The 27,592-nt window shown below is 39.0% G+C and overlaps 2 protein-coding genes across 2 annotated transcripts in view; one reads left to right on the top strand and one right to left on the bottom strand.

The window, feature by feature from the left end:
- WWTR1 (WW domain containing transcription regulator 1) overlaps positions 1-18,465 on the top strand; it is a 73,570-nt gene extending 55,105 nt beyond the window's left edge. Inside the window, exons 3-6 of the mRNA XM_034063885.1 lie at positions 3,110-3,309; positions 12,684-12,817; positions 13,357-13,469; positions 14,726-18,465. Of these exons, the coding sequence (XP_033919776.1) occupies positions 3,110-3,309; positions 12,684-12,817; positions 13,357-13,469; positions 14,726-14,910 (632 nt within the window). The 3' untranslated portion in view covers positions 14,911-18,465. The remainder of the gene's footprint in view (positions 1-3,109; positions 3,310-12,683; positions 12,818-13,356; positions 13,470-14,725) is intronic.
- Positions 18,466-23,643: 5,178 nt separating this feature from the next.
- TM4SF4 (transmembrane 4 L six family member 4) lies at positions 23,644-27,320 on the bottom strand. Its single transcript, XM_005141175.1, has 4 exons — positions 27,147-27,320; positions 26,797-26,886; positions 24,636-24,769; positions 23,644-23,845 (listed from the first exon to the last, which is right to left on the bottom strand). The coding sequence occupies exons 1-4, from the start codon at positions 27,318-27,320 to the stop codon at positions 23,644-23,646; spliced, it is 600 nt and encodes a 199-aa protein (XP_005141232.1).
- Positions 27,321-27,592: the final 272 nt, after the last annotated feature.

Raw genomic sequence — 27,592 nt, 5'->3', positions numbered from 1 at the left:
CTTTTACGCAGTTGTTAGGATCAAAACCTGGGCCTCAGCATCTGTGTTTTCATAAACTAGTTTTGAATGATACTAAAAAAAGAAAATTTATCACCATATGGATTTTATGCTCTGGTTTAAGATAGACTTTATCATAAACATGCTCTGTCCAGATACCATGATAAAACTATCTGTACTTGTTTGGAAGCACAGACACATGACTACTTACACTTAATATTCCTAAGTCTATCCAGTTTGGGCTGCTATGAAGGTAGGTGTCTGCTATTCAAACTGAATGGAGATTACCTGAATTCCATTTTTTCTTGAAGCATTGTATGCTAGAGAAAAATGTGGTGTCAGTATGTTCAAATGATCTTAAGTAAGTTTGTCTCTGTGAGCCAAATCAATGGTTCTTTAAAAGCCATTCCAATTAATGGTAATTTTGAACAAATCTGTTTTTCTGTGGACCTTTGTTCAGAGATTTAGACCTGCAAACCTCTGAAGAGAAAGGCAGTCACTGAAACAGGAGCTGGGCCAAATAATGCAGGTGGTAAAATTGGATAAGGATGGCTTTTGGTTATTCTTTTGCCTTCTGTGCATCTCCTGCACTGAAACTTGTAAAACTTTTCTACAGCTATAGCTTTATCAAATCCACATGATGTAAATAACATTTTTGGCAATAGAATGTTTTTTGTTGCTGTTGTTGTTTCTTAGAAGACATACTTATAAGGCATATTTGAATTGTCGGAGATTTAGAGTGAGATAATTTCTATACTAATGTCAAAGTGTGGGAATATTTACTCTTTGTACTGAGCTTCCTGTAGTTTCTTGATGCTATGTAACAATAGATCGTATTGCTTGAATGAAAAGTAATTAACTGCAAGATATAGAGTTCATTGGACCAAAATATTCTGTCTGTCCCGTAAGAAGAAATGACTTAAAAGGTTATTGGAGGCCATAGCCCAGGGAGAAGTACTCCTCAGTGTTTTTATATTGTCTTGTTCTTTATCTTCCTGCATGTATAATTTCAGCTGCTGATATATGTGTACAGATCAGCTGATGAAGAGGAATGGCGATTTTGAGAGTCTGAGAGAGGTGGGGTTGTTCAGCCTGCAGAAGAGAAGGCTCCAGATCTTGGAGCAGCTTCCAGTACCTAGAGGGGGCCTATAAGAAAGCTAGAGAGGGACTTTCACAGGGGCGTGCAGGAATAGGACAAGGGGCAACAGTTTTAAACTGGAAGAGGGTAGATTTAGATTAGCCATTAGGAAGAAGTTCTTTATTATGAGGGTGGTGAGGCACTGGCACAGGCTGCCCAGAGAAGCCGTGGCTGCCCCATCCCTGACGGTGTTCAAGGCCAGGTTGGATGGGGCTTTGAGCAACCTGGTTTAGTAAAAAGCGTTCCTGCCCAGTGGCAGGGGGATGGAACTGGGTGGTCTTTGAGGTCCCTTCCAATCCAAACCATTCCATGATTCTATGAGTTTTATATATCAAAGGGAACAAATAGCCATGACAAACAGTACTAGAACTCATGCACTAGCCCTGAGTGTATCGTAGGCACACTGTGCAGTTTATTGATCTTTACTTAACTTTGCCCAGTTCTATCATTTGTACTTGCTGCTTAGTTGAAAGCCATTTTCTGATGGAGAATTTACTATATTGTGATAATCCTTCAGCCAGCCTGGATTCTTAGCATAGTGGCTCTATTCATTCAACTATTAACATGCCAGAAATCTAAGCACATACTTATGCATATGAAAAGAGTTAAAAGTCCACCTAAGTGCTTATGGTTTTGGCAATTTTAACACCAGAATTACGCTGCTAGAATTTATATAATGTACTTAAATATTTCCTATTTAATGTGATTAAGACTAGATTCACTGAATCTTAAAATGTGGTTCCATATATTGTTTTCCCATTATGAAAGTGGTTTCATTTCTGCACCTACCTCTCATTCCTACTTTTCCCCTCTCAGCACTGCAGCATGCTATCCTTTCCAGGATTGTACCACTGAAACATCACTGATCAGTGCTGGCTTTGGTCTGGCTTTCCTGCAGTCAGATTATTTTTCCCCTGGACTCCTACACTGGATGCACATGAGCAGTTTCACGGCTACCCAATTACTTTTGCTGGGAACTGGTCTAGCCAGAAAATACCTTCTTTTTATCCCCAGACAATTTTTAGTTTGCTGTATTGCCACAAAAATGCTTTTGCCAGCTCAGTGAAGGGATAGCATATGGGCAGGAACCAGCAGCTGGGTGTGGAAGGAGGTGATAAATGGGAACACTCTGGTTTCATGTGGAAGCATGATGTCATTTGTGTGGGTACACCTATTTGTGGATCACACATAAGCTGAACCTGTGAAAAGGTTGTATTACTGCAGGACTGCTTTTAAACTGGAATTATTTTTTGAGCTAGATTTGCCACAAAGCTAAAATAATATGCAGCTGCACTCTCAAATGGTTCCACAGTCTTTACATGCTGGGCCTGTGTGATACTGGAGCATCCAGAAGGAAAAATCTAATTCAAATCTGATGTGACCACATGTTAATATTTCTGTGAAACAAAGCAGGGCAAAGTTTTTTAGCTGGCCTAATGACAGAGAACCTGTGTTACTACAGATGCAAAGACAAGACAGTACCTGATTTGGCAGAAAGCTGGCTAGCACAGAATCATAGAATCAGCCAGGTTGGAAAAGACCTTTTAAGATCATCAAGTACAACTGTTCCCTCAGCACTGCCAAGACCACTACTAAACTATGTCACTGAGAGCCTCATCTACATGGTTTGTGAACACTTCCAGGGACGGTGATTCCACCACTGCCTTAGGCAGCTTATTCTAAGGCCTGACCATCCTCTTGGGGAAGGAATTGTTCCTAATATACAGTCTAAACCTCTCCTGGCATTGCTTGAGGGTGTTTCCTCTTGTTTTATCCCTTGTTCCTTGAGACAGGAGACCATATAGGTACCTGTCTGTAGGGGAATTTTCAATTAAAAACACTTGCATGTCATTTACTACGTATCATTAGGTAAATATTTGAATGTACCAGGATGAATATAAATACTTGCTGTATAGGCCCTTTGTTAAAGTACAATACTACTTAACCAGCCATGATTTACTTTTTCTCCCACAGTCATGAATCACCAGCACCAAATAACACCCAGCACAGCCATGTCACAGCAGGGTCGTCCTCCCCAAACTCCACAGCCAGGGCTTTTGAACATGCCTAGTGCACTGACCACACAGCAACAGCAGCAGCAGAAGTTGAGGCTCCAGCGAATCCAGATGGAGAGGGAGCGAATTAGGATGCGTCAGGAGGAGTTACTGCGACAGGTAATGCCAAAGATACTTTTATTTCGTTCAAGAGCCTTTAGTTCAATGTGTCCACATTTTTACCAGGTACAATTTAATAGCTCTGTAACTTTGTCAAGATTGAGTATTGTTTTAGATAAGGGTAACAAAAACGCTAATATAAATAGAACATTTCTTTTTTTTTTTGTTTTTCCCTAAAATAACATTGAACAGAACAAAAAATGGTCATCTGTCAGGAGTTAAAGATTGGTGTCTTTCCTTTCAGCTATAAAAGTAGTGTAAGGACCAAATTCTGTTCTGTGTCTGTTTATAAATCTAGAGCAATTATCACAGATTAATTTGCAGTTTAACTTGGTTTGCATAGGAGACCATGCTCATGCTTCACTGAAGATAAAGGCAGAACATCCGAAGTTGTTCCTGAGTCTGATCCCACCTCTGTAACTTGCACCCATTGCCTTAGGATTAAAATAAAATTTCCTTCACATCTTGCATGAACACATCTGACTTGAAGATTTGCCAGAGATGATTCTTTGTGGATGTATTGTTTATTGTTCTAAAGTTTCAGATCTATATTAGGACTTTTATTATGCAAAATAGATATATAACTTCCCTTACACTGCCTTACAGAATGAAAAAGTTTTAACAATTACATTTCTTCTGTGACAGACAACACTACTAGTGATGTTGTGTTTTGCATGGCATATTAATCAGCTTCCTTAGAGGAAAAAAATAACCTATTTATCTCAGGAACAGTGTGAACAAAGTACATTTCTATCAAGAACAGCACCATTATTGGTGGCCTTTGATTTGGAGAAAACTGCAGGAACAAACTTGCCAACAAAGTTCTCAAGCTGACAAGCAGGTATTCTTTATTGCGGCACCGGGAGACACAGGGGATAACTCCTCCTAACGTGTGTCTCTATTGCTACACAAGCCATCCTTATATAGTCCCGGGGCATACATACATATTCATGAGGCTATGTATGGATTACGTTTTTTTCCAGAAAGTTCCCCGCATACGTACAGAATTGTGGTGGTGGTCTCTGAGGGTCGTTTACTTCTTCCAACAATCTTCATCACTTCTGGCAGCCTTTGAAGCACACGCAGTAGATGCTTGTACCAGTTTAATTGGTTCATTAGCACCAGAGACATAATAACCCTCCTATCCTCCTACTTATCAGTTAGTTTACGTGTAGCCCATCCTGGACACCTGCTATTCCCAGATATTCCGTATCCCTGTGTCCTGTTCTTCTAGACTGTTTTTCTTAAAACTATGTCAACTATAATGATTTATCTTGGACAAGAATTCTCAGTATGTTCTCTAACTGTACTCTATTTTTTTCTATATTTTTCTATTTTTTTTGCACATTAGTAATTTTTCATTGCTACTGTTACAAAGCCATCAAATTTAACATTGCTTAAAACTATTTCTAAAGGTTTATATATTCCATTTTGTGTCCCCCTTGTTTCACCTTGTAAATGCTACAGTTCTAGGTACCTTTAAAAATGGTAATGTTCACAGAATTACAGACTGGTTGAGGTTGGAAGGGTCCTCTGAAGGTCATCTGGTACAAGCTCAAGCAGGTTCACCCAGAGCTGTTTTCCCAGGACCATGTCTAGATGGCTTCTGTGGCATCATCTCCAAGGATGGTGACCCCACACCTCCCTGGGCAGCCTGTGCAAGTGCTCGGTCATCATCACAGTGACAAAGTGTTTCCTGATGTTCAGAGGGAACCTCCTGTGTGTCTGTTTGACCTCTGGTCCTATCACTGGGCACCACCAGGAAGAGCCTGTCTCCTTCCTCTTTGCACCCTCCCTTTGGGTATTTATATACATGGAAGAAATTCTGCTAAGCCTTCTCTCCCCCAGGCTGAAGTCACAACTCTCTCAGCCTTTCCTTGTAGGAAAAGCAGCATGTCCACATTTTCCCTAACCTTCCTATTGTCACCTAGGTAGTTACAGAAGCTCTTCTTGGTGTCTTTGACTCTCCTGGCCAGATTCAATTCCAGCTGGACTTTAGATTTCCTAACCTCATGCCTGTGTGCTCATACAGTGTCTTTGTGTTCCTTCCAGGTTACCCAACCTTACCTCCATCCTCTGTGGAAATAGCAATTTTGTGGAGTTATTATTTCATGCCAACAGTCCTTTTGCCTTTGGGGTTGTACCATGATCTGTGGTTATTTTTAGCATAGTGTTTGTTTGTACTGTATTTAGAAATGCAGTATGACTTTTTTTGTAACGGGTAGTAACCACAAGTTGTTACTGGACTGATGACGTCAATTGGCTGAACTTTGCTATGATTTATTGAAGAACCATAACTTGCTTTTGAAATGTTCGTGACTTGTGTAAAACGTGAAAAGAAGTCTAAGGAAAATCCTCACACTAAGATACCCTCTGAAGTGGAGAACCAGAGTGTGTGTCATAGGTTGAATAGCCACCAGTAAATGAGGAGTGATGCACTTTTACTTCCAAGTCTGGAGGAGAATGACTGAGAGAAACACATTACTGATGAAAACAGACTGGAGCATCTCAGTGACCTCTGGAAGACTTTGTGGGTAGCAAAGAAAGGGACACATATATGTTTAAAACCCTTAGGTCTGAAATAGAGATCTGGATGATCAGAGCAGGTTTATGAGCTCACAGAGGTTTTGTCATCTTTTAGAGGCAACAGTTGTGAAAATCTCAAATTAATGTCCAGCATTTTGGTTTTCTCTCTGCAGCCTTTGAATGTTGGTTTTGCTAAGTATTCTTTTTAAGCATACTATCTCAGTAAAATTAATGGAAGAAAAGGTCTTTCATGTTTGTAATGATTGAGAATTTGAGGTGCTCTTTTTCTGTGCTTTTATTTCAGAATAAATAATTTTAATGGCATTTTATCAAATCATCACATTTCAAAAAGCAGTAATAGACATTATCACAGTTACTCACCAAAATAAAGGTTGTTCAAATTGTACTGAAAGTGGATATTTCCTTCGTATACAGAAAATGCAGTTTGATGCAGGTCTTTATTACTAATACAGACTTGTAACAAAAAGAATATGATTGTGCTTTTCTTCCTATGTACAAACTATATGTGAGTCAGATTTCTCTCCAGTTACACCACTGGAACCTTAGTAACTTCATCTTGTGCAGACAGAAAGACCCAAAGTAGGATGAATGTACATACTACCATAGAGTAGGCTTTTGTAAAAATAAAAATGGATGTCTGATGAGTATAATTACAAAAATATTAGTGAGAATATTTGTAAAAAAACTTTACAACAATATATTTGCTTCATTTTTTTTTTTACTCTTTTACCTCCTTCCTCTAAATACATGTGTAAGAACTTAAAATAAAAATGCTTAGCAAAAGTAATTAACAAAAACTCATTAATACATTTGGAAACTGCAGAGCACCATCTAGCTGCATTTGGGAAAAAAAAGGCATTGAAATTACGAGCTTTTATAGTTTGTGTGTTATTTTTTATAGTTTTGCGTGTTATTATTCCCATCATCTTCGGTCCATGCTCAAGGTTAAGCAAGTGCTTGATGCTCATGCTGTACAGGGGTGAAAGGCAGATACAATTCCACTGATGTATCTTTGGTTTTTTTACCTGCTTACATCAGGGCTGAATTTTACTTTCATGGTTCAGACTTTTTGTAGACACCAACATCTTGTGACTGTGTTTAGTTTCCACTACCTGTAATTTTGGGGAGTTACATCAAGATATGTTACCTGTGTGTGTAGAACTATGCTCAAGGTGATGGTCTTTGACATAAGCAGTGATCTCAAGTCTTTTGAGTACCTTCTCCTTTACTATCAAGAGCTCAGAACATAATAGAGATGGGTGTGGAAAGAGAGTGGGGATATCTAGTATAGCTTAGTTGGAATTGTCATCGTGCTAATAGCATATTTATCTATTTTTACTCTTTGTCCCTGCTCTTGCTTCAGTACAAGAGCAAACTGAGCTTCAAAACAGTTGTGCCATTAATACAAGGGCCGGTTTCCTTGTTCTGCTGTGTTTTACTTTGAAGCTGACACACACACACCACACTGCAGCTGTGCTGCACTTCATCAAGTCTCCAACTTACTATGCCTAGTTACACCCTGCATCTATGGTGGTTTAGCTCTACACTACATAAAGCATGACAGGAACATTTTGCACTACTAAAGTTTTCAGCACTGGTGTAGCTCCTGGGGAAACATGCTTCCCATCCAAGGAAAGTAAGATGCAAAATTCATCCTTTCTAACAGAACTTTATGAAGTTCCTGACAGTAACCTGAGCAATTCTGAACCCCGACAGCTGAGAAGAATGTCTAAAATCCCTCTGGAGTCATCAGTGTTCAAGTACAGCTTCTCTTGCCCTGATCCTTCACTGCTGCTTTTGCTTTTCTAGTGTAACCTGTCTAAGGGAAAAATGCTGAGTAAGCGTGCACAGTGCTGCTATCAACTGTGAGTTGGTGCAGAGAGCTTGAGCAAGAGGCAAGGAATTCTTTTGGTGGTTCATAAACTTCCTTTCAGCCTGGCAGCAGCTGCTGGCTCCCCACAGCCATTCCTGGCTGCAGCTGCTTGGGTGGAGCAGCACACCCAGCCTGGAGGAATATGCAGTTCTGGAAGATCTCCTCTTAGGGAATTTGTTTCCTTCTTTGTCCTCCATTTAATTTAGCTGGTAAAGCCTCTAGAACTGCAGGCTGAGTATATGCAAGAAGGGCAGCGCTTCAGAAAACCAGTATGACAGCTTTGTAAATGTTTCCTTACTTGGTTTTGTCATTCTGGAAAGAAGTTTTTTGGTTTCGTGGGTTTTTTTTTTTCTATTTTTTCTCTCCTGGTTGGTTTTAGCAGTTTTCCAAAGGAAAAAGTAGAACCTGTTTGATGCTCAAGCACTTCTTGGAAATTCAGGTAGTTAGAGGTCATGTCAGTAAGAATCTCTGAAAGGGCCTTGTGGGAAAGATGTCCCAAAACTTCTCTGTGTGCACAAATGCCATCTTGCACCTTGTTTGGAAGGGTACAAAAAAGCAACACTTCTCAGAGCTTCCTTTTCTGATCTCCCAATCCTATTCCATAAATTTGTGCGCATAAAAATACAGGGGCTCAAAAGAGACTGTAGAAAGGGTGCTGTATGGAGCTGGAGAGGAACCTCTATCACTTGTTTTCTCAGCGCAGAGTAGAACATTACTGACCTGCTAATGTGAACAAAAAAATGTCCTGCTGTACTCTTTCCACTGCACAGACTGATTCATAGTCTGATAGACTGATGGCAAAGGCAATATCTAGCTGTGTCATTTTCCACCTTAAGGATGAGAACTATGAGAAAAGGAATTCCAGTGGCTAGCAATGTAAACTCACTGTAAAAATGCACTCACTTGCCTCCCGCAGCTGGAAGTGACTGAAAACTAAGCATGGAGCTCAGTTCAGTTGTGCCAAGGAGAGTTCCAGGAAATGTGACAATGAACATCTAGATTTGTCTGGCATACATGTAAAGGGGGTTTACATCAGAATTGTGTGCAGAGGCAGTGAATAATTCAGCTCGCTGCAGTGCTTTGAAGGTTTTAAAAAGTTTTGCTAAACAACCACCAATGAAGCTTTTTGACATACCTTTGTGATGTCAGGGTACTGCGGGTTTTTTTAATTTATTTTGTTTCGTTACTTATTTTGAAAATCCCCTTTGGGGTTTTAAAATGGTGCGTGCAGTACTGCCAAGCAGATCCTTATGGGCGTTTGGTCCTTTTTGAACATACTAAGAGTTGTGCTAAGAATTGTCTCCGCTGACCAGCAGGAGGCACTCCTGCATCTGGGAGCTAAGAGCTAATTAGACTAGCTAAGCCTGTTCTGGTAGATTGCAACTGTAATGTTGCCATTGACAGGGCTGCAAGAACTCTCTGGTATTTTTTGCCAGACTTCTTCACCTATGGTACGAGTTGCCTGAATGTTCTTCTTAAGAATCTTGTAGTCATGCCATGCTTAGAATAGAGAACCAGGCATAACAGGCTATCACACAGCTTTTGTGATGGTGTAATTGATCCATTACTATTGATACTGCTGTAGTAACATCAAAGAAGCAAAGCAGCAAGCAAGTCTGACATCTGCAGCAGTACTAAAATTGTGGTGTGACTTCTGAACATATCACCTGCATCAGGCAGCAGCAGAAGGTTTGTTCAATGTATGGTAGAGCCAGTGTGCTGCTTCCCCAGCCCACCTCTGACTCCAGTATGCAGGACTCTGTTGTTCTGTGTTATAAACTACATGTGGAGTTAATATCACAAGCAACATGCAGTATGTTGAAATAAAGACACAGGAGGTGCCAAGTCATTCCCCAAGTGAGAACAGATAAAGTAACTTTATAACAAATTTAGTGTTTCTTGCAAGAAAGAGGAGACATGAACTTAGATTTTGTAAATGCCAGTGTGAGTCTTTTTTTAGGGTGCTGAAGATTTTTCAACTCACAAACTGTCTTGCTTTGCAGGGCCTGTCTAACTCATGCGGTAGATTAAGCATTCCTGGAATGGATTTCTGGCCCTGCTGCAGTTAGCAGTTGGGAGAGCCAGTTACTGTGTCGTGATTGTCAACCTGGGTATGAATCTCCCCTTGTTGGACCAAGCAGGAGCTGGCACCATGTTTTCCATGAGAAATGGAGATCGCTAGTGGAATTCCCCAATTGCATAGGTCAGCTGCAGGACAGAGAACAGCTGGCCAGCATTGAGGTTTGAAGATGCGTGTGAAATTCACAGCAATTCATGCAGGAGTAAGTCCAGTCAGTGCCCTGGAAAGAATGGGCATTTTGCAATGCGTTCATATTTCTGGGAGGCAGTTCATTAAGAACCCTTCAATTTTAACAAAAATCCTTCTCACATGGCTGACAGTTATCTTACTGGCCACAGGACAAACAGTCTGATGCATCACAGTAATGCAGTCTCTTTGCCTTTGTTTTGCCTTTGTTAGTAGTCTATTCTGAGCAACTTTTTTGAAATTAAGTAATTACTGGGGAGTAATTTACAGAAGTTATCAGTGGTTTAGGACTTTCCCCCATACAATATAATATAGAAAAATCTTTGCGTCTGTCTGGAGAAAGGCAGTGCCTGTGTCTGTTCTGTAAAAAACAGGTATGATTGCAGCAAGTGTAGGCTAACCTGAGGTTAGAAAGCTTGTAACAGTGACATCAAATTCGGATTTAGAGTATTCTGAAAGAGGCAAATACTTGGATCTTCAGCAGATTTTTCTCAGTTATTTTCAGTAATAGCATTCGATTTTCAGAAATGACAGCAACCAAAATGATAACCAACATGCATTTCATATGTTGTCAAACTAGGGGAAAGGCTTTCTTTTTGCCTTCTCCCCCTCTCTTCCCACCCCATACTGATCTTAACTTTTTTTAGTATGGAACAGTGTCCAGTGAGATTTGAAAAGGCACTGCCCTAGTATCAAAACCATGAACTTCGCTGCTAGATTGGACTTAAAAAAACCCCACCCTAGCTGAGTATATCCTGTCTCATTTTGTCTGTCTTTTCTTCTCTCTTCCTTTCTCTTTCTGTATATCTTTATTTATGGCTTTTTTTCTTTCTTGCTGTTTTTCTAGTATTAGCCTTGCTTGTGTTGATGCAGTTGTTATATTTAAACAAATACTTGCAGTATCTTCATGCAGACAGTTAAAAATGCAGACTGACCATTTTCTGAGGTTACATTTTCACAAAATCCAGCTGATTTAATTATAAACAGAAGCATCACCAGTGGAGCTGTCACTTAACAAATATAATGTAATACATAAGCAATTAAGAATCTTCAGATTGTGCTCAACACTTCCTAAATAATGATGCCATCTAATATAAATTATTACTTATCTGTGCATATATTGATAATTTGATTATAAAGGAAACATTGCATTAATTGACACCAATATATGTCAATTCTCAAAGAATAATTGTTACATTTTTCATGAAGAGACCAGACCGGTCCTCCTCAATGAAGAAATCAATTGAAAACATAGTAAATTATCATATTCTAGCATCTAAAACATATTAATGTGTTTTGTAGTTGGGAGAATGAATGACTGATTCACTGGAGAAAGTTTTCTACTAGGATTTAAATGAAATATTTCCATTGTTTATTTCATTAAAAAATACTGATAAGGTTGAATAAAGTAGGTAAAATACAGATAAAGCTTTATTATTTTTAGGTCTTGGGATACTTGTGTGGAACATCCCCGTGGAGCCAACCAACCTTTGCATAGACTTCTGTACCACTAGATGTCATGGTTGTTTCACAGAGACAATGCTAGAAGATTTATCTTTCAGGAAATTCTGAACCAGGTTTCTTTTGGCTCTTAGTTGCACATTTGTCATGCTAATGACAGTACACATGAGACAGGTCATTGGGCAGATATTATTATTAGGCAGAGGATACATGCTAAAGATTACTGGGTCAAAGCCTTCTTCCAGTAGTTTTCTTCCAGCATGTTACTTATTTTATGGTTGCAAGTGGTAATCTTCTGCTTTGGTATATAGCAAATCATGTAATCTAGTAGCAACTCACATAGTTTCAGTGCCTGATTTTCATCTCTTTTGCACCAGTTTAAACTAAACTGAGAGCAATTTCAGTTAAGGTTAGAAACAAATATGTGGGAGATTAAATTTGAGTCTGCAGGTTTTAAAACTGCTTTATTATTGCTACTCTGGCTCTCAGAGAACTTGTCTTTACTGAACAGTAAACTGAAATTGTAATTTGAGCGTTAACATAGCTACAGTATGCATATCAACATGGAAAACTGTCAGCTGGTGTTAGCTGGCCCATGAAGTGTGTCCAGGCTGTCAGTAATCAGTTAGAACGTGCAGACCTATCAGTGTTTTAGGATGAGGTGACAGACAAGATGTCTGAAATTATAACACAGGTAATTTGATTTTGTGGGAGTTTTCTCTGGGTCCAGCAAGGCTATAGAGATGCAGCCATTTTGCAGGTCATTGTGTTTGTTCAAGGTTTGACTTCCCCCTGGCTGTCTGCCACTACCAATGTGACAGCTCTGCCAATAAAGCATTTACATGAGTATTTTGTGGTCTGCATCACACAAAGAGAGTGAAGCTAGTTTAAGCAGGCAGACAAACTGTCTGGTTTAGTGTGAAATGTGTTACAAAGTCCTCAGAACATGTGCCTGCTGGCTGAACTATTGGACTGTCTTCCAGCCATGGTAGTAACTGAAAAGTAGATTGTGTGGTGTTTTAGGGCAGCACAGGTGGGTATGAAAGATGCTGTCTACATTATGACTTTCTTCACACCACTGTAAACAAATAGACATCGGTTAAGTTGTTTAGAATTCCTTTCATAAATAAGATATGTGTATATATTACATGTTCTCTTGTTACAAGACTTCTTGCAGGACTTCTGAGCTGCTGGAATAACCCTTCCCTTGTATTTGTTTGCCTTCAGGAAGCTGCTCTGTGCAGACAACTTCCCATGGACTCAGAAACCATGGTCCCAGTTCAGACAGCCGTGAATACACCTGGCATGACACAAGACATGAGGCCTATTACAAATAATGGATCTGATCCTTTCTTGAACAGGCAAGCTCATGTCCTCTTCATTAGGCAATTAGTTCTATTGTCTTCTCTACACTTTGAATGCTGTCTTTCTAAAGTAGTTTCCTACTGCTATCATCTTTTGTACTTACTGTGAACATGGGGTACAGCTGAATGGCTGACCTGAAATTTATACTTCAAGAAAGGAATCTTAGAAAAATCAAACAAATGGTAACAGATGGTTTTAATTGTACTGTAGGTGTATGTAGACAACCCTAGGTAGAATAAATATATAACCTAAGTATAAATAAACTCTTTTTTTTTTTAGGCTGTCAGAACTGTTTTTGTCTAGAGAGTTAGACATACATGTGGGTATCTCAAAATTTACGAGTAGCCTCACTTCACTTGCTTTATATTCGGTCTGATTTAATACAACTACATTAGTGGCCAACAGTTGAGAATGAGGCTTAATGACTCAGTATTTAATATCTTACCTACTGTGCTGTCTTTTTTCAAATACCATGATGAGGGACTATGTCTACCAGAACATCTTTAGTGAGGCTTTTTCATATTTTATTTTATAGTGGGCCATACCATTCCAGGGAACAGAGTACTGACAGTGGCTTGGGATTAGGATGTTACAGTATACCAACGACACCAGAAGATTTCCTCGGCAACGTGGATGAGATGGATACAGGTAGAACACTGATTTAACTTTAAGTAAAATGATAATAATAATTGTGTTATAACAAGTTTTATAATTGTGTAACTGAATGATAATCTCTTGCTTTCCTACACAAGGGAGCAGACTGAGACTGGGGAGAAAAATGCCTAAAAGGTACTTAGTGTCTAGAAGCTTCTCAGCTTTAACTTAGGGTCAGATTGTATGCTTTTACCTTAAAATAAAAGTTGGAAAATGTGAGCCTTAATTAGTGTTTTCATACCACAGTCCAAGGTAGGAGAAGTAAAAAATCATAGAATAGTTAAGATCATCTAGTTCCAAGCGCCCTGCCATGGGCAGGGACACCTCACACTAAACCATGTCACCAAGGGCCTTTTGATGCAGCCCAGGATAAGGTTGGCTTTCTGGGCTGTGAGTGCACACTGAAGCCGGCTCATATTCATTTTCTCATCAACCAACACCCCCAAGTCCTTCTCCACAGGGCTGCTCTGAATCTCTTCTCTGCCCAACCTGTAGTTGTGCCTGGAATTGCTTCAACCCAGATGTAGGATCTTGCGCTTGGCATGGTTAAACTTCATAAGTTTATAACTTTCATAAGTTTATTGCTTTCATAAGTTTTCATAAGCCCACATCACAGTGTATTTAACTAGTTCAGGTTTTCATAGTTAGTTATTTTTACATCATTGTCCTCATGGTATTTAAAATACTGAAAGAAGCTTCTAAGAAATTGACAAGCTTTTTTCCAGATAGTGAAGTTCTTAGCACTTCCTTACCAAAGCTTCCTTTTGAATTCATCAGAAGTTCTAGATGATGCTAAGAGTGAAAGCCTTCTCTGTTAAAGATGTTCATGTTTGTTATTACTAATATATGAAAAAAGTAGTATAATATTGCAGATCTAAATTGCTGTAAGACACTTCCTTCTTTAGTTATGCCCTCAGGACAGCATTCACTCTTCAGCAGAGAGCAGGATAGAGGCTTTACATAAGACGTTGCTCCCTGCGTGACTAGTAAATTTGAACTATTGTGCTTCCCAAGGGGAAGGTCAGAGGCTGATAGCAAAGATAAGAAATTAATTCTCAGAAGAATATGCATTCTGCAAGCAAATATAGTCTTGAGGTAACATTTGTAGAGGATGGGAATGTTCACAAGTGCTTTCCCATCCCACCTGAGGATAGGAAAGGGGAGTCTAATGTTTATATGGATTATGCTGGTTTAAATTACCCACAAGATGAGTTTTTGGCATTTAAAAAATTCTTCTTTACTTTTCCTAGGAGAAACTATACCACAGACAACAATGAACATAAATCCACAACAAACACGTTTCCCTGATTTCCTCGACTGTCTTCCAGGAACAAATGTTGATCTTGGGACTCTAGAGTCAGAAGACTTGATCCCTATTCTCAATGATGTGGAGTCAGTACTCAACAAAAATGAGCCCTTCCTTACCTGGCTGTAATCATTCAATGCTGATTTGGCCTACAATGCAACATTTCTTTTTCTTATTGGGATAGAAGTAGAATATGTGAAAATGCTCAAGAGATACAACTTACTGCCTTAATGTCTTTTGTTGCATCATCTTTATGGTTGGTTTAATCTCTGCCTGGATTTCATTGACACTAATTTAAATATAAAATACACACACACATATATATATATATTAAAAAATACATATATGCATATATATTTATTCCTCTTTAAAAACAAGCACACTACTTTACATATTTGTATACTTCTTTACTTTTTCAGACCAGGCAGAAATATTTCACTTTAAGGACCGAAACTGGGTAGTGTTTGTGCATGTCCCTGACTGATCTCCTAGGTGTTGATTAGCATCGAAAATCCTTATGAATCATCAAAGCTAAATACTAGCTCACTTGGTTCAAAAAAGATGCCCAGCACCAGACCATGAGAGCAGTTTTATTACTGCATTTATGACAATAGTATCAGAAGGGTTTTTTTATCAATTTACTTAAGCTTTAATTTCTTTTTTTTTATTATTCTTAGTTACTAACTGTGCCATATGGAGTACAGATTAAATCTGATCCATATCAGCCATAATAAATCTCATTATATATTTGCAAAGGCACAAACAGTACTATTGCAGTTTCTTTTTTTTTTCAGTATATTACTGTATAGTTTTTGGAAAACAAATACTTCCAATCTGAAAGTACCACAATTGTTTAGCAACGTTTTTATACTACAATACTGTTGCAGAATAAACCAGGCTGGTACTGAACGCTGCCTTTTACAAACAAAGTAATGTATTATAAACAAGCATTTTTAAAAAAGGTCTTAGATTTTGATGTTTATTATATTAAGCACTACATTTTTTAACTTAACACATAAACAATTTTTATGTATATAAAATCTGTGGCAAAAATCTTAAATGCAAAAACATTCTTTTAAAAGCAGGTCTGAAAATGTGGCACAACCTGTTAATGTCATATGTAGCAAAGGAAGCCTTATACTGTTTTCAGTAATGTTTTAACTGACAATGTCAAAATACATGTAGTTGTTTACATGAAAAAAGATTGTAACTTTATCAGGGCAGTGCTAAAGCAGTATTGGAACTTGTCTGGTAAAGTTACTTAGTTGTTAAGTCTTTTACTTACTGCAGTTAGTATACAGGACGCAAGGCGTGTTCTGGGTATTTCTACCTGTTGTATATCCTACAAATACTTCTTTATCAGATTTTTGGGACTGAGAAGGCATCAAGGACATTAAGCTTTCAGTTCCCCTGAAATGCAAATGAAGTCCTAAAATTTTTAAATATTTTGAAATTATTTTATTTATAATCTGTGAATTTAAGCTTTTTATATTGAAAAATATGTCTTTTTATGAAAGGCATTAAAACTTTTCTCTAAGCTTAAGCCAGGCTATGTAGAAAGAGAAAGAGATGTAGCACTCAGTGTAAATGTGTGTTTGGCAGGTCTGAGAACACTTAACAAGGTCTTACTGATGCACCAGTATATTGATCACTAAAAACGTTTTTCCATCTGGTTGGGTGAAAGTAGGTGAAAAGGTCAGAGGTGAACAGATGGGAATACAGAGGAGGTTTGGAAGACAAATGATCATGTAACAGGTGTAGATCCTTGACAGGAAGGGTTGTTGCAGATAGAGATACACAGAAAATGCATCGTCAGCATTCAGTAAAAAATGTAGTGGAAGAACTTGGAACAATGAACTGCCTTGTCAATGGTGAACTAATGGATGTACAAGATACCAGGGGGTAGAAAATAAACAGCAAACGCACCCATATTTTGGAAAAAAACAAAAAAAAGGTGGAAGGCAAAGACCTACAGTCATAAAGTTTTATTACGTAGGGAAAAATAGCTCTTTTAATGGGTCAGGTTTTTGTTTTTTTTTTTAATAGAAAATGAGATGTGACAGCAGAGTTGTGTCTGCACAGGATTTAATTACTGAATGGGCATTGTGTTTATTTTTTTGGAGGGGTTATTTGTTGTTTTGGGATTTTGGGTTTTTTTTAATTACTTTTGTGAGTGCTAACTATTGATATAGCAGAAATTTCTTTTCAACAACGAGGGGACCGAGCAGGGCTGATCAATATTACTGTAACTATGATGAATCTCTCTCTTTTAAGGGTTTCTTCAGGTTGTCAGCCTAAACAAAAACCAGATGGTCCTAAGGCTTTGTTCTTTAGTGACATGACTGACTTGGAGATTTTTTGGCATCTGATTGTGATGCCAACTCGTAAGGCAACTCTTAAGCCTGCCGTGATTGGCCTAGCAAGCTGAAAACTGTTGGTGCTAGAACATAGTAGCTGCAGATCTGAGTTCTAGCGTGACTCAGTTGATACTACTCACCCTTAGATTATATTTAGAAAATGCAGTTTTTTCATTTGCTAGTAAGTCTGTACTATTGTAAATTTAAGCTTTGTCATAGTGTAAGATACTCCAAGCAGATCAGGTTCTCTGCCTTGTGCATTAGCTAACCTGTGTTGACTTCTGTTTGGCTACACTGATTTCATCAACTGCAGGCCATGCTTCTTAACAGTGAAACCCAATGCTGTTTTCTTGTAAGGTCACATAAGATGTTTATCAGAATTGTGATGCTGCAAACTTGATTCCTCTTTTCATTGGTGTTTCACATTGGCTAGTGTCTTGGTTCAAAAACCTTAAAGAGGTAAAACAATCAGAAACTCTTTCTGTATTGCTTCCATAATAAACCAGCTGTGCAAAACAATACTTACAGTATAAAACAACTGCCAGAATCTTAGGTCAGATCTTTACTCAGTCATGAACTGAATCATGTTTAAGTTAAAAGCCATTCTTTACACTGTAAACTTTACATTTTTGTAATGGAGAGGATGTGTCAGATGAGCAGCAACAACAAAATTATTTTTTATAAAGTTCTCTTTTTCTAAAAGTTTCTAGCTTTAAACAGGCTGTGGCAGAACTTTTAAGTACTAAAAGCATATGCAATTCTTCTGCAACTAGATTTATAGATGCCAATATGTTGCTTATTTCAGGTTTTGAACGTTCACTTTACTAAATGCACACTGTCTGCTTGTAATATAAATACAGCAAATATGCCAGCTGGATAGATTTACTGTCAACCATCACCGAGGGTGGCATATGTAAGTCTTGGTGATACAGGAGTAATGGGATGTTGTTAATTACAGTTTGTATTCTGGTAATACTGTCAGAATGTAACTTGGGGAGGGATTGGGTTTGACCTTTGCTGTTTGAGGGAAGGTTTTAAATGTCTATTTTAAATACAGAAAAATATGGGTGTTCAAATAAACTTGTTTCCTAATATGCTACATCCATGTACATGCTAGTACTTTAACTTTTTTATTTACTTTTTTCATTTTGTTATATGACATGTGTGAGCATTTGTTTTTAATTCTGAGTACCTTGCAACAGATTATATGTATCAAAAGCAGTCAGATCAAACTATTGTATCCAGGGTTTGATTCTGGTTTTTTAACTATTTCTTTGATCTTGTACACGAAAACCAAATATAAATGAACTTAAAGATTTTGGATGCATATTGGTTTATTAAATTGTTTCTTTTTTATTTTGGAGGTTTTAGTATGTGCTTCCCAGGGAACTGTGTAACACTGCTTGGAATACTATTCTGTGCAAAAGGCATAAATTTTTAATTAAATTATGAGCTCTTAGCAAATCAGATGGGTTATTTTACCCGTATGTTTTAGTTTATTGGCAGTTGTTATGGCCATTAGTGGTAATTACAGATTTACTTATAATGCCTACAACATCTTCCTTCTGAGTGCCACCATTATGTGTTTCTTTTAGTGGCACCTTGCAATTGATAATTCACTGACACAAATGTTTTGTTATGATTTGGTTTAATACTTTATCTCTAAGCAGAAGAGTTAATACCAAGTACATTTGCTGTCAAGTTCTGTTTGGGGGACTTTAGTGCACTGCTTTCAGCCTGATCCCTTATTCAAGAAGCATCCTAAATTCTGCATTAAGAAAATACTGTCTTCTTTTCCAGGAACAAACCATGAAACCTAAACAACCAGGCTTGTCTTCCCTGCCATGGTACATGATCCAGTACAACTGTTACTATTAATTAAGTTTAATACTCTTCTTGAATTGTTCCCTTACATAGTTTATTCTAATTAATTGTTAGAATGCTTCTAACAATATCTTGCTTTTACACAAAGAAGTTGTGGAACCACCACTAAACAGAAATGCAAAGCGTATTAGTTGTTTTGAGAAATGTGTTTGCTAATTCATGGTTTGTTTACTCAGAAATATTAATCAAGTATATTTTTGGCAGAAACACTGAATGTGTGTTTATGAAGGCCATTTTGTTTGTTCCTAATGAAGCTCTCTCTCCTTCCAAGCTGCTCAGTGGTGCCCCACACAGATTGCTGCTCCTGTGTGGTGCTGCCTCAGAGCTGTAGTAAAACCCTTCCTCAGGGAGGGATTTCCCGAGATTGTAATGTGCAGAAAGCCCCAGGCATTTCAGAGGAAGCATGTCAGTACTTTGGCTTTCCCAGATAACCGTTTAATGCAGCAGTCCTGTTGATGGGCCTTCTGTTCTGGTTTTTGTGCATGAGTTTGGGAAGTCATTTTGGGCTGCAAGGACAACTGCACAGCTGGAAAGGATCCCGGTGCTAGTGTTCTCTCCAGGGTGAGGGTGTGCACCTCACCCCTGGGAATCTCACCTCTCATACCAGTTTGCAGAGAGTTTTGTCGGGAGAGAATCCTGACATGGCTATTTTCAGTGCCATACTAAAGCCTGTTCTTAAGCCTTTTTGCTACCTGATTCTCAAAGCTTACTCTTCCCTGTACCATCAGCAGTACCTGTATCACTCACCAGGTACCTTTTTATTCTTCAAAATGCGATGGCTAGAATGTTTTGGAAAAATTAAGACCCTACATTGAGCTAGGCTAAAAGCAAACTCTCTTGTAACCTGGTGTTTACAGGATTCAGTTAGGACAAGGGAGCGAAGACGAGCAGGGCAGGAAAGGCGCAACGGTGGGACTAAGGTGGGGGGAAGATGCCCCTGCCCGAAGCCACTTAGCTCTGCCACCTCAGGTGGTCACTTCTGGATCTGCTGGCCTGCCCTGGCTGCAGCTCCCACCTTGTCCTCAGGAACGCAGCTGGGGGGTGAGGACGGGAGGAGCGAGGTCTGTGGCCCATTGGAGGAGACAATGCCGGAGACTGCAGTGCCTTCCTGGGGCTGGGCCGGAGGCAGGAGATGCATTCGAGGGCTTCCACTGTTTTGTTGGCTGGAGCTGCTGCGCAGATCAGGGATCGGGTGGGACTCAGTCCTTGCTTCTACAGGGTAGGCCCTATGGCGCCTTTTGACCCCACTATTGCCTGAGTAGGGGATGGGTGACCTACGAGAGGTGCCGCGGGGGGAAGGAGCAATGTGGACTGAGGCCAGGCGCTGCCACTGCTCCTGTACCCTCAGCAACCGGGAGATTCCCCGGCAGGTGAGACGTGCACACGCAAAGGCAGTGTCCTGTCCACTGACGCCCCTTTTTTGCACGTAGCAGTGTCCAAGTATTGCCATAAACTTAACTAGCAGAGTTAGTTGGTAGACTTTATTTCTCAGTGCCAACAAATGATATTTTTCTATTTGGGTTGTTTGGATCCACAGGTGGGAGCAATTTGTATTGGTGGTGCTTCTCAGGTGAAGATGCCTATAAAAAGTCCCGTTGTATTGGCAGAGCTTTTGTAATTTCAGTTAAACAGTGCATTCTATCCCCATGAAAGAGTAATTTGGCAAGGAAAAACTTCAGAGGTTTTTTATCTGGATTTTTATTGATGTCCATCACTGATACCAGTGTTCACCCTCGGGACAAAGACCCCACTTGTATCAGTGTGGTAGAGCACATCAGTCTCCCCATCCTTGGGCAGGAGGGATTGCAGAGTTTGCTGTTTGCCTTGTGGCTGGTTACACCATGAGTAATGTAAAAGCCATGAAGGGTGAGCTAAAGTTGAACTGGGAACAGGTGATGAACATTCAAGACTAGAATGATGTTAGAAAACATTCTTTGCTCTTGGCTAAGCAAATAGCTTTTAACTTTGTGTATGTTACCTTCCTAAGTTTGGAAATGAATGTTTAAAAAAAAAAAAAAGTTGCCAGCTAATGCCTCATTCCTGACAGGTGACGTTGTATTAATGTATCACCTTGTTGCAGTCTATTGGAGACAATCAATAAAGACAGATCCAATAGCCCTGCAGGGGCACCAGTTTTGTCAGGCAGAAGTCAGCACTGGTTCAAAATCACGTGCACACACTCCACGTATTGTAATCTGAGTTGTTAAATAACTTGTGTGTTAAATAATTATGTAAACTCTCAGCTGAACCAATGCCCCAGAACTGCTCTCAGCACCCAGTCAACTGGCACTGAGCAGCTGGTTTTTGTGGGTGAGTAACGAAGGTCCAGATAACACCTGCATGTCTGAGATTTTACACACAATATGAATATTTTTCCTTTAAGCTACTAGGATTTCTACATTTGTGTAAGTGTTGATATTTGTACACCCTAAAACAGAGTGTGGTGTTCAAGTTGGTAAGGACTGCTGAGGTCATGTTTAACTCTTTCATTTCTTCCTGTTCATAGTTTCTCTCTTGCCAACATCTTTTTGTTTGAGTTTAACACTGTATGCTCTTTATCTGTAGCTTCTCTACCAGGAGTATCGCTGGCCTGTTACTTCTTTCCCTGTCACAACAACCTGTGATCAGTCCCACCCCTTGATTTTACTGGATTCCTTGCTCAGGAAAAAGAGCGAGAGCAATCTCCAATTGCTGCAGAATTGACAATCAGATAAGTGTGATTCCCATGAAGTTAAATGCTAGGGAATCACAACTGAATATTTAGGAACAATGCTGTTGGCTCTTGCAAATGCTAGATCAGCTAAGCTGCTGATTCCAGTTCATTTATGCTTGTTCAGTGCATCTCAAGGCCAAGGTGCAAATGCAGTCCGTATTGAGATGAAATCTTTGTGCGTTGTTTCAGTATCTACTAGATATTAGCCCATGTTAGAAGACCACAATGTACTTGGGCATCTTTTGAGCATTGACTCATGAACCACCTGTTGGTTTTGGTTTTAGGTATCATAGCTTCCTGTTATTTCTTATCCCAAGTCTCCCACACAGATTTATGTATTCTGTTTATTAATATATCAAAATTGTACACTATGCAGCCACCCATCCCTTTGTTCAGTGGTGCTGAGAAACATTCCATGTTCCCAAAGGCTTCATATAAATAAAACAAAACAAATGTGAGATGAGGTGCAGGACAGCTGCTAACCACAGATGAAAGAATAGATGTAAGATAGTTGCATCAGTGGGTGGTGATATAAAGGGTGCTCTTGGATTCCCCAGCAATGCAGTAGAACAGGTGGGAGAAACAGCTGTTTCTGAAGAGGTTGTTTTAATAATTACTTTTATCATGCACTGTGTATCCCTGAGGCTGCTTTGCTTTTGTTCATGTACTAAATCTAGCTATTTCACATTTTTGCATGTTGTGCACCAGCTTTTAGTGCTTCTGAATACTTTTTAAGTTCTTGAGATATCTCTAATATAGCTGCAGAGTACATGAGTACATTTTCTGAAAGCACAGGCCACACAATCATCTGAACTTGGAGATTTTTAAGAACAGGTTACGCAGATGTCTTACAGAATATTTAAATGTAGTTTGTGCTGCCTTTGTGTGCAAAGGTAGGCTCCAAAGATGCCTCCTAGACCTGTTAATCTGTGACTCTTAAGTCACTGCATCACCTTTGTTAGATGAGAGCTCACAGTGAGTTAGTGCCATGAACAGGGAGATAAAAGACTTTCATAAGTAGGAACAGATTAGTTTACTTATGGTGACTATTTCTATGTCATTAAATTACACAGGCTGTGTAGTTTCTGTATGAGAGATTCAAGAAGAGGATTACAGGTCTAGAATGTATTTCAGCGTATAAACAGATACGTGTGTCTCTTGTTACAGGGAGCATTTTAATCATAACAGGTTTGGAAAAGAGAAGTCCTAACTTTCCCATGTAACATAAACATACTTAAAAAAAGTTAAACTTGTGGTTATTTCCATCTGATAAACCTCAAGAGAAAATAGACACAACTGCATTATAACTGAGCTTGTACCAGCAATATTTGGGAAAGTTGACTCAGGAAAGAAAATACTTTGCCTGAGAATATCCTCTTTTAGATAAAAACTGTTTTACAAAAATAAATGTGAATGTTAGAGTTGAATTTCACTTATTTTATTCTATTCTATTATAAAGGCTTTCAGGAAGTCTGGAAAGGGAGTCAGAGCTTCTTAAGGGTAAGTGCCCTTCATTCTCATCTTCTTAGCGAGAGATGACACATCTGAAGGCTGCTTTAAGCACTGGTTGCAAAAAGGAGCCTTCCAAGATAAAGAAGGTTGTGTGCAATATTCATATTCTTTAGACAGTTCAAGATCCCTGGAATAATAAAAGCATGGAGATAATTTAGTGGATACCATTCCTGTCACTTTCAAATGTTTTTATGATTTCCCAGTGGCTATGGAATAAACAACATAAATATGGACTGAAATAGTATTTTCAGCACCTGGGGACACTGTAGGGCTTCGGCTACACTTAAGAAAACATCATCATGGCACTGAATGAAGGCTGGTTTAGTTTTTCAGGCTGTCAGCTAGTCAGGTGTGCATATAACAATTATCAGTAGAAAAAACAGCAAAAGAAAACAGTCAAATGCTCACCCCACAACATCCACAACATTTGCAGTCCCCACAGATTGTTCCAAACAGGCCATTCACCACTTGGATAGCACAGAGCACTGTCTGGATCCCACTCATGATGAGCAGCAAGGAGAAGAGGGTCAGATTCCAAGGGACAATGTTTTCAGGTGACTGACAAATGTTCCACAGTGTATGGTTAGAAAGGTAATCCCTGTGAAGAAGATGACATGAGCTCACAGAGAGGGAGTCTGTCACCAGCTGTCGCTGTTGTGATACAGCCGGGTCTCTGTTAGCTTTAATTAGTGCAAGAAATAATTTCCATTATTGCACTGGTGCCACATATCTAGAACATAATTTTGGTTTAGGTTCTAGGTCAATTGAAGCAATTGACTGCAGAAGACTGCATTAAAGATTCTGAGGCAGTGAGGAGTTTACTGTACCCCTCTTTGATCTGTTCTGCTCACGCCTGCTCTCCTTGCTAATACATTATACCCTGCTTTCAGTTGGACCTTTGCTGGTTTCAGTCCTCAGCAATTGGATTGCTAGAGGTTGCTCATGTTCTTTACACAAGCTCTCTGAAAGTGATAAATATACGTGACAGCAAATACGTTTGAGCTGCTGAGTGTGAGGAACAAACAACTTCCAAACTCCATAACCAAGATAAAATAATACATAGATACTAATTATTTGCATGCCATCCAATTTCAATATAAGGTGTCACTGCTGTTCATCTAGGTGGAATTTATCCTCATATACTGCTTATCATTCCAGGAGTAACATAGAAAGCTGTGCATTTCCCTTTATGGGCTCCTTTGAAACTCACTAGTTTTAATAGTAATCACTATTCTTCATATCTGCTCTTGAACCTTATTGCTGTGAGTTGCTGGCTCTTTCAAGAGCTTCTGGGTTGTAGATAAATAGTATAATTACAGATTTGAAAATTAAATCGTACCACAAAATTAAAACTTGTAACTTTTTTTTTCCTGATGGTGTTGTCTTACCCGTTTTTGAAAGGATAGGTCCACTCTGTTCCGGTTTGGCATTTAGGGCCTCTGTTTAGGGCTACTGCTGACAAAATAAAGCAGTATCCAGCTCCCACAACTCCAACTGCAGCAAATATTATAGAAGAAAACATCTGATAAAGAGAAAAATTGTGTTATTTTTTGTTCTCATTCAAGCAATTAAATATACCCTATTAATGTGAATGTGTATTCTGTGAATTCAGCTCTTAATGCTCCTACACTCTGAACAGCTGAAATATATTAATTCATAATTACATACCAGATGTGTAACACATGCCTACACTGATACTTAAAAGCTTTAAAACAATTGGCACCATTTGTCTGAAGACAAAAGGGGTGGATGCTGCCACAGTAGATGGCACTCCTTCCCTTCAGACAATGTTTGTCCAGCAGTCCTCATCTTGTCCAAGGTCTTGAGTTTCACTGAAGGGGAGGTCTTTCTCAAGACATACAAGCAAGACTGAGGACCACTCAAGACATTCAAGAAAATAATCTCCAGTATGCTTTACAAGTTGTCTTTGGTGCCTTGATCACATTTGTACCAAATAATTACAGTTTTTCCTCCTGAGTTTCCCCTTCAGGTTTCATATTGGTGTACTTTATCTCCTCTCAGGTACTTGTCAGCATTAGTTCTACTAGTGCAGTTGGAATGGATTGGAAAGGAGATCTTTATCTTTCCAGCTTTCCATTATGGCATTTTTATATACTGATCTGAAAATAATCTGATATACTGATATCAGATATGTAAGTAAACATACTGATATGTAATGATGCAAAAACTAATGCCCTGCTTGAATTCTGAAGCACTTGTAGCCATAATAGTTTGTAGGCAGAGGTAGTGCCTTTTATTGGATCAAAGAGATATAGGTAGAGGAAAAAAATATTACTTTTATTCACCTTTTATTCAGATCTCATCACGAGACTCTTGCCTTGACTGTTGACATGCATTTTTATATTGATATAGCTGATGGGGCTAACTTAAATAATAGCAGCGTTTCTGCTAACATACAAGACCAAATTCAGTTCTCAGTCATGCTGTGCTAAGGCCACTGGGACTCTTTCAGTACAGTGTACTTAGTACTAGTGACTGCATTAATACCACCCAGTTTCTCAGCTCACGTGTGTCCTTAGGACGTGGGTTGCTGTATGGGCAGCACTGTGTGCGTGGCTCCGCCTACCTACGGTAGCGAGCACCCACGATATAACTTTGTGCCCGGTTCATCTGCATCGCAGGGGTGCGAATGGCCCCCCAGCAGCAAAACATTAGTCATTTTTATAGCCCCTGAGTTATATGTGGTCTTCAAAGCTAAACTAAGATGTTCACTGCTAACAGAACACTGGTAACACACTGTGGTGAGGGAAGGCTCCTTGTTGACCTCATAGTTGTGATTCTTTTCCTATTTGCTTTTTCCTTTCCCTTTTTTTTTTTTTGTTTCTTTCCAATTTGAAAGCCTGCTTCTTTGTGAAAAAGTGTAATGATCTACTCAAGCCAAACAGTTTATTTCAAAAGGACAGACTTTCCTAGTAGAAATATATTTATTTTTAATTTAATCTCATTTTTAAACCAAACTGCTTTAAATGTTTACTAGTATCTGAAGATATCAATTTAAGATTTTTCACTTCTCACATAAAAGGAAGCTATGAATTCGAAGTGGAGCCTGGTATACCCAGCTTTAAGTACAAGGTTGGATTAGGTGACCTCTCTGTGGTCTCTTCCAATCTGAAATTTCCTACAAACCTAATGAGGTACTTGCAGCCCAATGTGTGGGTCTGCAGTGAGTTGGGAGTGTAGTGTGCAACTCTCAGAATAATTTTACAAATGACAACAAAAAATGTCTAAAGAGAGAGCTGTCATGCTCTGCAAAACTAACTGCAGATCTTTCAGAAATTAGTTTTCTGATAGCAACTTTAAGTATCTTGTGACAGCAAAATACACCACGTTGTCATACCTGTGGCACAGAATCAAAGGCATAATGCAGTTTTTACAGCCTCTATTTCTACTTCCCAGCACTCAGACAAATGGCTGATTTGTGTCCTATACTCTGGTCAGCATCTGTACAGTCTCTCAATGACTGTGAGCAGAAGATACATATATTGGTAATAATTTAGCTTTTACTTTGCAGTGTTTCTTCTCACTTACCGCAAACCTCTTTCCACAGCCCTCATTACCACAGCATCCACAGCAGTCATTATTCTTAAGGCCCAAAAATACCAAAGCAGGAAAGATCGTCTAACAATAACAAAAATACAGTTTGAATTACAATGACTTCAAGTTACATTTGCTTTGTAATATAGCAGTTCTGTGGGCTTTTTTTCTTATCGCTAAATTAAGCAACTTAATGTAAAACTGTTGGATGACTTGTAACTTATTTATCAGAAAAGATTTTGCAGTTGTGGAACCTGCACTTGAAGTACTGAAGAAATTCAGCAATGCAAAGTCATGGTGTGGGTGGGAGGGAAAGGTGGGAATATCTGAATTTATATACTCACCAATACACCAGACCCCAAGATCCCTCCGAAGTACCAGACCTCATCTGTAATGTGGAGATGGTCCTCAGCCACTGTTCCTCCAGGGAAAAACAACAAAATGTTAGCGAGGGTACATAGCACAGCCAGGGGAATAAGAGTGGTTCCCAGGCACTTGGCACAACTTCCCGTGCACATTGCTTTTTTAAATAAATTGTAAAAACAGTTGAAGGCAGAGGAAAAAATCTCTTGGATGTTCTTAGAACTGCTCTATATAAAAGAGCTCTTCGGTATACTTTACTGAATCCAGTTTCTGCCGTGTCTTTAATGGACCTGAGCCTGTAGAATGCTCCCTTCAGAGATGTTGCTGCAGTTGACACCAGAAATGCAGTGTGCTGGTTATTTATACATTCTTGCAGCCATGATGTCAGTTTTCTGAATGTCCATAAATGAAATTATGTTTAGTGCAG

This window comes from Melopsittacus undulatus, chromosome 6 (assembly GCF_012275295.1).
Source record: "Melopsittacus undulatus isolate bMelUnd1 chromosome 6, bMelUnd1.mat.Z, whole genome shotgun sequence".
NCBI classification, from domain to species: domain Eukaryota; kingdom Metazoa; phylum Chordata; class Aves; order Psittaciformes; family Psittaculidae; genus Melopsittacus; species Melopsittacus undulatus.
This window is presented reverse-complemented; position numbering and strand designations above follow the sequence as displayed.